This window comes from Nelumbo lutea, chromosome 1 (genome assembly GCF_056320005.1).
Source record: "Nelumbo lutea isolate HS-2025 chromosome 1, American lotus-T2T, whole genome shotgun sequence".
NCBI lineage: Eukaryota > Viridiplantae > Streptophyta > Magnoliopsida > Proteales > Nelumbonaceae > Nelumbo > Nelumbo lutea.
Genome location: NC_142684.1, coordinates 65293588 through 65304229, shown reverse-complemented (window position 1 = coordinate 65304229; position 10642 = coordinate 65293588). Strand labels below are relative to the sequence as shown.

At 37.7% G+C, this 10642-nt stretch overlaps 1 protein-coding gene across 1 annotated transcript; it reads left to right on the top strand.

Moving 5' to 3' along the window:
* Positions 1 to 6931: 6931 nt before the first annotated feature.
* On the top strand, positions 6932 to 9389 carry LOC148874978 (uncharacterized protein At4g26485-like). The gene is made up of 3 exons (XM_088966897.1): positions 6932 to 8394; positions 8534 to 8732; positions 9018 to 9389. The coding sequence occupies exons 1-3, from the start codon at positions 8232 to 8234 to the stop codon at positions 9292 to 9294; spliced, it is 639 nt and encodes a 212-aa protein (XP_088823023.1). The 5' UTR covers positions 6932 to 8231; the 3' UTR covers positions 9295 to 9389.
* Positions 9390 to 10642: the final 1253 nt, after the last annotated feature.

Sequence of the window (10642 nt, the reverse complement as noted above, 5' to 3'; positions counted from 1 at the left end):
CCATCAATCGAAAAGGAAGAGAGGGTGGAGTTTGTAGGACTATTCCAAGATTAAGCTTGTTCAATTTCTTTTTGGATACTCAAGAACTCAAGAATCAGATATTTTTTCTCTAATTTTCTTACATTTTTCTACATATTTTTTAAAAGTCCTATCGATTTAAAAAAAATGATAAAAAATTCTATAAAAAAATTTCCTACGTTTTTATCTTTTGTTTTCTTGTATTAAACAAATTCAAAAAAAAATCTATCAATTTCTGTAATTTTCCTATGCTTTTTTACCTTTGGTTATTTATTTTCAATTTTTTACCTTTGGTTTTCTTGTCTTTCCTGTAATTTTTTGTTTATTTTTTGTATTTTTAGTTTTTTCTATAATTTGCAATGTTTCATAACTTCTGTTGTCTTTTTTTTTTTGCAATTTAGACATTTCCTATACTTTTGTTATTCTTTTGCAATTTTGTGTTTTTTCTGTAAATTTTTTATAATTTCTTTAGTTTTTATGCAATTTCTATTTTTATATTTTGTACTTTTCTACATCTTTGCATTTTTGTAATTTTTACATTTTTTGGAAATTTTGTATGTGAAAGGATCAGATGATCAATATGGATGAATTGATACTCAATCCACACCCAACCCATCCCAACACTTACCTATTGCCACGTGCCATTTTGTATCAAAGCATTGCACTCCTCTGCCATAGCATTGTGCCACTCAGCATGCTTAGAGGCTTGGGTGAAAGAGATAGGTTCAAAAGGAAGTGGGGAGTCCAATGGGTGTTTGGTGATAGTATAAGCTTTTGGTTTCCAAATAACAGTTTTGGAACGGGTTTGCATGGGGTGGGTATTTGTAGTAGAGGGGGTAACAACAGGTAGACCATAAGTATGTGGATTGGGAGGGCTGTTTGATGCGAGAAAAGTGTGTTCAAATTGTTGAAGGAGATGCATGTGGATGGTTCAGCATGTGGGATTGGTTTAGGAGAAGTATGTAGATTGGGTGGTATGCAATTAATTATGTGCACTGCTGTCTTGAAAGCATGAATCAAAATTTAGTAGGGAGATGAACATGAGATAATAGAGCTAGTCCTGTCTCCACAGTGTGAGGATGCTTGCTTGTGCATCGTTTTGTTCATGTGTGTGAGGTATGACAAAATCTTATAGGTAATTGGAGAGAATTTATTAATACTCTCCTCCCAAATCAGATTGTACGCTTTTAATCAGATTCAACAACACTTTTGAATTGAGCAAATATTGAAAGAACGTCTATTTTGCATTGAAGAGAAAATAACTAAGCATATTTTCTAAAATCGTCCATAAGGTGCAGTGTGGAAAAGATTACAAATACAAATATATATGGTGCAAATACATATAAAATAATATAAAACATAAGGTTTTACACTAGATTTGTATTTGTATTCCTTCCAAATTGAGCCTATACAAAATATAATACCAAAGCCACCATGAGATGGGTGCAGGTCCCCAAACGTCTAATTAGATAAGTTCAAGAGGTGAAGAATTAAATGCAAGGTTTAAAGTATCGTTACGATATGTGTTTCGGCCATATCATATCGGTACTTAGAAATGGGGCATATTGGACCATATCTTTTTCAAAAGATACAATACAATATGTCTGATACGGGGCATATCGTATCAATACTTTGAAACATGATTAAATGGCATAAGAGTGAGGTGATGAGACTTACCTCTTTAACATGCTTCATAAGTAATGTTTTCGAACTGCCATTGACCTGGATGGTTAGACTGTTCAGCCCAAAAATTGTCCAGACAACCGGTTTTGTTTTACCCAAAATCTAGTATTTTACCAAAAACTGTTGAATTGATCAGTGACCCACTGACCAGGCGGTCAAACTACCAACCCATTCAATGGTTTTTAACTGTTTTTTATTTTATTTTATTTTTTATTTTTATTAAAATGGGTCATTTATTCAAACCAGCCTATTATTACTTTGTGAACCAGCCCCATGTTGTGGTTTGCCAAGTTGGTGGAGCCAAATATCAAGTTGTGTTCCTCTCCCATAAAAGCTGAACTAAGTGGAGATTTATTGGTGATGAATTTTTCATTGACCAACTAGCACAAACCATCCTTACTCTCCCCTCGATTAGTGGTATCCCTGTAGTTCGATCCTTGATGATAAAGAAATCACGATAAAATTCTACCACAACATCATTATCTTTAGCTAATTGATAAACAGATTACAGGTTCTTAATAGAGGGGACATGTAAAATTTCATTCATATTCAGTATCTTGCCATTGGAAAGAGAATGAAAAGAAACAATATGGGCTATACCTGTACCATCTCCGACTTGATCTTTTTCTAGCCTGTGTATTCTGAGTGAATGGATAAGTTTGATAGATCTACTATAACATGATTTGACACACCTGAGTCAGGATTCCAGAAGTTTGAGAATAGTCCTGAATGAGTAGTAGTCATAATGTAGTGAAAGATCGATGTCCAGGTTGTGAACAGAGATTTGACAGATAATGCGTGGCAAAAGTATCTTTGATATCCACCATGAAATTATTGATGCATGTTGAAGTAAGAATTTCCTTTGCCTTGGTATTGCACTTTTCCCCTGTTGCCAGGATTATAATGTTCTTCTGATTAAGGCTCAATTTGGAAGGAGTATAAATACAAATATGTAGAGTAAAAAATCCCATATTTTGTATTATTTTCTATCTATTTATATTGTATATATTCATATTTGTATTTTTTTCAAACTGAGATCAAGGCTCAGTTTGAAAGGAGTACAAATGCAAATATGTAGAGTGCAAAACATTACATTTTGTATTATTTTGTTTGTATCTGCACTGTACATATTTACATTTATACTCATTCCAAATTAAGCCTAAGTCTATGTTTGGTTTGAAGGAAAAAGTAGGGAAAGGAAGAGAAATATAGGGAAACCTATACATTTTCCTTCCTTTCCCAACACTTTCCTTCAAACCAAATACAGCCTAAAGGAATTTCCTTTACCTCAGTTTTGCCCTTGACCTTGTTAATCGATCTTGTTCTGTTGTTGTTGGTTGAAGTTTCTTGTCACTGCATTTGCAGATGAGAGTTTGAAGATCTGACTGGGTATAAGTAAGTTCTGCAAGTCTAATGTCTTGACTCAAAAGCAGGTCATGTAAGGCTCTATTTGGTTCACAGGAACAGGGGTTTGTACTTGGAATTGAAATGCATCTATCCTGATTCCAACTGTTTGTTTGGGTAGAATCAGAATCTCATTCTCATTCCTTTTGGAATGACATTCCCCCATTTGAGAGAATGACTATTCCCTGCCATTTTCTTGGGAATGAAATCTCATTCTTGCTAATTCTATTTCCCATTCCGATTCTTATATGAGCCAAACAAATTATGGGAATAAACAACTTCGGTTCTGATTTCAATTGCAAACCAAATGGACCCTAAGTCTTCAAAAGTAACAGGTTTAGTTCTGGTGTTTATTGCTGTAACAAAGGGATTATATTTGAAACCAGACTGCTTAGTACTGAAAGGACTACGTCAACATTTGGTAATGGTTGATCAAGTGCTGCTAGAGCATCAGCTCAGTAACCGAGTTGGATCCTTTTTATATTGTATTCAATTGGTACCTCAGTTGCTGAACTCTTGCACATGAGCTAGAGGCAAAGGTACGTTGTAACTTGTAAGATGACCTAGGCCTCATGAGAGGACTCAACACTCATAACACCTCAAAGAGTGATGGGATTCAGTCACTGCAAGGCCCGCTCAAACAACCATCATAGTCTTGCATTGCATTGGGAATATCTCCCCATGAAATAAAAACATACAAGTACAGAGATGTTTCCGGTGCAAGGCTGAAAAGGCTATTCGAACAGCATTCAAACGGGCCTTGCAGTGACTGAAGCCAGGCTATCATCCAACTCAGAATTATTTGATCGGGTTTTATTGGATTAGTAAGGATTACGTGTATGATCTACTTTCTTCAACAAGTTGAACAATAATAAACCCCTGCGTTGTAGGATGACCTTAGCTCAATGACAATTATGAGCTAAAATGTGCATGTGAGGCGCCAATATTAACTTTGTTTTTAGGGTATCCAAAGAGATCAAATCAGTCTTTCCATAATATTCCACTGTACATATCTGCCGTGTACTGAGAATATCTCCTAAGATTGATATCATCATTTTTTATATTATCATAGAGAAATATTTTCAATACAGGGCAAAGATGTGCGTGGGACGTTACGGGGGAAATCTTGTGGGGGCTGATTTGAACTCCCTACATTCACTCCTCCATCCATTTATCTCTCTCTATAAGCCACGGTATCGGATGCTCTACGTCACATCATGTTAATGCAATGGTCTTAACGCAATGTATTCCGTTCTCTATGTGACTATGTCCACTCAAAATGTTAAAAGAAAGAAAGGGCAAATAGATAAACGGCACGATGCCAAGCGATGGTCTGGGTAAATTACAAAGATGCCCTTGTATTATGGATCAGTGACAAAACCCTCACTTTTTGTTTTTCGCGATAAAGGCCCCCCTGAATTTTGGCCACTAGGTAACACTGTTGATGGCTAAATCTTGAACAATGGTTTGGGATTCATTAGAAGGGGAAAAGAAAAGAAAGAGAGAGAAAGATGGGATGAGAAATGTCCCCGGGTTGGACGGAGCCCATTCGGCCGAGCACTGGATTCTACTACAATCCCAGCCAAAGGGGTCTCCGTTGACAGTTCACGCAGGCAAAATCGTTTTCCAAAGCTTGGAGCGCAACTCAAGTTGTCCAAGTAGCTTCAATGGGGGACTCAGAATCAAACACAGAGGAATGGAAGATCCTACTTTGCAAACGTCAGGGTTACTCCTGTTCTTATCGTTCCAATCTGTTCGCTTTGAGGCTCATAAAAGTCAGGCTCTGTATTCAAATTCGGTCAATTGTGGTGCTTGTTTTGCTACTGCTACCAGTGATGTTTTAAGAATTCCCTTTTCCAAGTAAGGCAACATACGACTTAAATAGGAGCGTGCAGATTGCAGGGATCCACTGAGACTGGTCTAATCGTCATGTATACTAAGACATGGTAGCAAACAGAGAGAGATCCCCGGCCTTCTCCCAGTGGTGGGGGAAGAAGCACAATGTAGTATGGGTCAAGTCCATTGCACAAGGCAGATTTGCATAAAAGCATCATAAATTGAGAAATCCATTGCACATTGTTGTAGCACAGTTTTTGTTGTTAAATGGGTCAAGTCCCATCAGATGATTAGATTTCGGTGTCGTGGAATCCTTTCCTCTTTAACTAACTTCATAACATTGATGTTTTTATCAGTAGTTTTCATTAATTAAGGTCACATTTGGTCACATAATGGTATATTTCTAGTGTTCCAATGAACAGAATGATTCTTTCTTTAACCTGTTTTTTAATAATGAAGTGGCTAATTGAACTTTCAAGAGAGGAAATGGACCAACTAGCAGACCGATGCCTGTAAGACCATAATAGAGGAGTTTAATATAAAAGAACAAAAGAAACAGAGTCGGATTGATTACTTGGTCCTCTCTTCTGATATTGATCTGTTCAATAAAAAAATCAAAAGATCAGTGTCCATATCAGAGGAGTTCAGACCTTTTCTCCATTCCCAGGACGTACAATTCAATTATGTTAATGAGCTCTACCTCCTTCCTTCCTGGAGTGAAGGAATGGCTCCTTCCTAAGTGGGTGGCTAGCCAACTACGCCTCACATCTTTGAGAGGGTCTTAAACTTCCAGTTATGTGATATGTCTGCATTGAAAGAAGAATACTGCAAATGGAATTGAAACAAGAGGCTTAGTGGAGTCAGCAATGCCTGAGAGAGAGAGAGAGAGAGAGACCATGGCTTCTCTTTCTATGGTTTTGCACTTCAGTCAGTTCTCATTTTGCTCACCTCCCCTCAACTTCCCCTCAACACTTTGGCACTTGACCAGCGCATTCAACTTGTGATAACCTCATTTTACTCTGATCAACAACCCAAGTGCATCTGCCTCTAGCTCAATGATAGTTCTACAATGAGCGCTTTTCCTCTGAAGAAGACGCTTGAATTGCATATGTCAAATCTTTGCAGATTTGAAGTTAATCTCTTTACTTGCCCAGATACTAGTTTTACAAAAGTACCATCACTCTTCGTCTTAAAGCCCACCAAGGTAGAAAAGTCCAGGGACCCACTACTTCAATGTATTTGTTGATTAAGAATTTCGCTTCATGCTTTAGAAAATGTATTTTGTGCAATGAAGTTTCTTAACGGTTACAAAACCAAAGATCAGGGAAAAAACAACAAAGAGGAGAAGAAATAGACGATTGAATGCAAACAGACCGCCACCAATGAGTAATCTTAGAATTATTGTATTGGGTTTGGGTTGATAATTTAAGGCTCCATTTGGTTTGTGGGAAGATTTGTGTGGGATGGGATGGGATGGAAAAGTATAAAAATTTAACTTTTCAGTGTTTGGTTTTATTTGGGTGGATTGGGATAGGAAAGTGTAAAAGATGGCATTGTTCACCCTCCTCCTTCGTTTGAGACGAACAAATGCACGACTACCCCTTCAAATAGAAGACACCACCATATTGTAAAACCCCATTTGGAACTTCCGTTCATCCTTCCTCAGGAACTTCACAAACAGAGGCACGGTTGTTCGTGGCTATTTCAGTAGAATGGGAAATAGAATATATTCGATTGTGGCTGTTTCAAACAATATCTCTCCGATTAAAATACAATGATCCTATATCTTTTCTTCTGCCAATATTGTAACTCCTGCTTTATGAGAAATTTTTGTCCTTTGCATCGTTTTAACCGATGTTAATTTTGGGAATCAATCAACTTTTAAGCAGAGTATCTGGGTTGCTTTTCACATTAAAACCCTGAATAAAGGAAAAATAAGGAAAATAGTCTAGCAGTTTAGAAGGGATGATTCCAGGTGACATTGGGCTACGAAATTGAGGTCAGTACATTTCTGGGTAGGACGATGAAGACTGTACAGACCTCTGCGAAATTGAGGTCTGTACAGACCTCAGTAAGACGACGATGAAAACTATGAAATTGAGGTTTGTACAGACCTCAGTAGGATGACTATGAAGACTACAAAATTGAGATCTAAATGTTTCTAGGTAGGATGATGAAGACTGCGAAATTGAGGTATGTACGTTTCTGGGGAATCGTCTTCATCGTCGTGCCAAGACTCCAACTCTAATCAACCTATTGATGAATTAGAGTCGAAGTCTTGGCACGACGATGAAGACGATTCCCCAGTTCGTCCTTCCTCAAAACATGCGCACTCTCGCTAGCTCTTAACTCCCTTCATCCGAGCCGAAACCTCTCGTTGAGCCCGTCATAATCTGAAGAGGAAGAAGAGAGAAGACAGATGGAGAGAAGACGAGGGAGAAGAGACAAGAAGAAGACGGAGTTGCACTGAGAAAGGGAGAATGGGACAGAGACAGGAACAGAGACAGGGGACAGAGAGAAGAGGAAGACAAACCCAGGGATAAAGATAGGGGACTACGATCTATTCGTCATTGCTGAGAAAGGCAGAAAAGGAGGAAGACGGAATCGCACTGTTTCTCTCCTTCCTCTTCGTCGTCGCTGGTTCGCTTTTCACGGCCTTCCCTCCTCTATTCATCGTGATGGTAAGTGGTAAAAGTGATTTCCCAGTTTTTTCACAGGGTCGCACTGTTTTGGTGTGACTTCGATTCTATGATTTTGGGATCTATCATCTCACGTCTTTTCCATTTCATGAATATTTTTGAAAATATTTCCTCTTTTTTCATCTCCATCCCACAAACCAAACAGAGTCTAATAGAGAAAGGGCAAAAAAAAAATACAAAAAGTTTTAATGGATATTTTGGTAATTTAACGAACATTCCATTATCTGACCTTAACGGTTAAGGGGTCCTTGTTGTAATTTACCCTTCATTTCATCACATTCCCCTCGCTTGCACGTTGCGTTTGGGTTTCCAACCTGATCGGTAGACTAAAGACTGACGAATACCGAGTGATATGATGAACGTCCACAATTAGCAGAGGGTTCACTTTTGCTAAGTGCGGATAGGGCAGGACATAACTGTAATTAGACAAGTTTCTACAATTAAAACTTTAAAAGCACCTTTACCATCTCCCTTCTCCGGCTCTCCCTACTGGTTACTGCTTGAGGATTTAGGATTGTACAGTCAATATTATTTCTTCACCCTATCACAACGGAAGCAGACGAAACAACAGAGGAAGAAGAAAACGAAGACATGTTTACTGGGTTAGGTGGGGAGAAAGAGAAATGGATAAAGCACTACTCAACCTCGCATAGAATCTTATTGGTTGGTGAAGGAGACTTTTCCTTCTCTCTTTGTTTGGCTAAAGCTTTCGGTTCTGCAACCAACATGGTCGCTACATCTCTAGATAATCAAGGTAAGCATATACATCTCCATCTTCATCTCCATGTCTAGATAATATCATTTATACAAGTTTCTGGGTTTTCTATTCTTTGCCTTTTCCTCCCTGTGATTGGTTTTAACCTCTAGTTCTATTATTACTTGTAACTATATAGATTCACTGGAGCGTAAATATAGTTATGCCATTGGGAATGTGAGAGAGCTAGAAGAGATGGGTTGTGTTGTCCTGTATGGAATTGACGCAACCAAAATGAGCCACCATTTCTTTCTCAGGACTCAGAGATTTGATCGAATCGTCTACAACTTCCCTCACGTGGGGTTTTTCTACCCTGAAGCTAGTTACTGCCAGATAGAGTAAGTCATTGGATGTTCTTTGTGAGCCCAGATTTCCTACTCACTTTTCCTGCCCACTCCCTACCCGCCCTGAGTTGCAGTCACACATCTCTTAATTCATAATAGAGATGTATGGCTCTAAATCACGGCGGATAAGAAAAGTGAATAGGAAATACGAGTGGTTCTGAGGTTATGATGCATCATTCTTACCTACTATGGAGAGTGAATAGATTCAAAAGCAAAACAGAAGATCTGAAGATTAATGGAGTTAAGAATTGATTTTTTTTTTTCGATTGTGATGGACAGATTGAACAAGAAGCTGGTGAAGGGGTTTCTGGAGAACGCCAAGATACTATTAAGGGAAAAGGGGGAAATACATTTGACCCATAAGACCACCGATCCCTATGACAAATGGGATGTTGTTAAGAAAGCGGAGAAAAGAGGCCCTGTTCTACAAGAGAGTGTTCCCTTCTGCAAAGAGGATTACCCAGGTTATAGCAACAAGAGGGCACATGGTACCTCCCCAGATTCTCCATTTTATTTGGGAGAGAGTAGCACGTTCAAGTTCAAACTGAAAGTCTAAAAATCCAATAGACAGACTGAATTATTAAGTTTGAGGCCACATGTTTGTTTGTGTGTCTGTTTAAGAATTCAGAAGTTATGCCTATGCTTGGTTCAGCTCTCTTTCTTTTTCATTCTTATTCAAGACGAAATTGCAAAATGAATTAGAATGGTAAAAATGGGTAGAAAGATAAAATATTGCTATGAATCAAACACTTTTTTTTTTTTTTTTTTCTAAACAATGAATTCTTTTCAAATTGACAAGTGTCTTATATTACTCATTTTCATTTAAGAAAAATGTATTAATCATCATAAACGGCTGGCTTTAAGTCTCCAAACTCATTGACATGGATGTTTATTTGTCCGCATAAGTTCTCACAGCAATCTGTTAATAAACATTTATGATGGTTTTTGTAGACAGTTTATAACCATTAATATAGAGTTTCTTTAAAGAATGAAATTGAGCAAGATGAGGTATGATTATTTTTCATGTGGTAGGCTACCTCAATTTTTATGCTATGGGCTAATTTTCATTCTAAAATGAAGTTTATGGCAAGAATTTTGTAACTAAATACTCTAATGTTATTCCTTTTGCCCATTTTTGCCCAGAATGAGAGAATTAAAAGAGAAAAACAATGAGACTTAGAGCAGTGAATCAAACATTGCTTGGGTTGAAATTTGACAAGAGTGCCACTTTTGACAAGAGTGCCACTCAGAGCAGTTGTTCTAGCAATTAGCATCACAACTTAGGTTTCCTTTATAAATTCACAAAATGGCACAACCTAACACCATGGTCCATGCAAAGCCCATCTATCTGCCAAAAGCTCCTGTTTATTGACAGTTCATTTATGATTTAAACTTAGATACCATTTGGCAAGCTTCTTTACAAAGATTTTCCCAAAGCTCAGATTAGCCAAAGCCTAGAAGATGTATTGAATTTAGGGGTCTTGTTTTTTAAAGATAAAGGCCATTTGGCAAGTGTCTTCGACTTTTGGTCCTGCAAACTTGCCAAAACCCAAAAAACCACGTGGAAAAGACTTGCAAGGACTCCATGGCGCAATGCGTGCTACTATTGCTCTTCCCAAATAATTAATACATTTTTATTCCTTCGAGGTAAAGATTTAGCTGGGCTTATAATTCTACTAATTTCGTTGAAAGTCTGCCTGTAGCATTTACTCACTTCAAACATAAATTTCTTTTTGAAGATTATATTCCATTTGCCCCATTTCCTGCGATGTTAAACTTGATTGTACACTGTACAGGGACTGGCTTCAGTTAGGGAAAAGCCCGTTCCAATATCCCGTTAGATAAGCATAATGAGCGAACAAGTAATAGTTGTATAATACATGTCCCAGTTAATATATTTTTTA

Excerpts from the sequence above, each read along its gene's own strand:
- LOC148874978 (XM_088966897.1), top strand. The coding sequence starts at position 8,232 with ATGTTTACTGGGTTAGGTGGGGAGAAAGAGAAATGGATAAAGCACTAC. Across the intron at positions 8,395-8,533 it reads TACATCTCTAGATAATCAAG|ATTCACTGGAGCGTAAATAT; the intron begins GTAAGCATATAC and ends GTAACTATATAG. Across the intron at positions 8,733-9,017 it reads GCTAGTTACTGCCAGATAGA|ATTGAACAAGAAGCTGGTGA; the intron begins GTAAGTCATTGG and ends TGTGATGGACAG.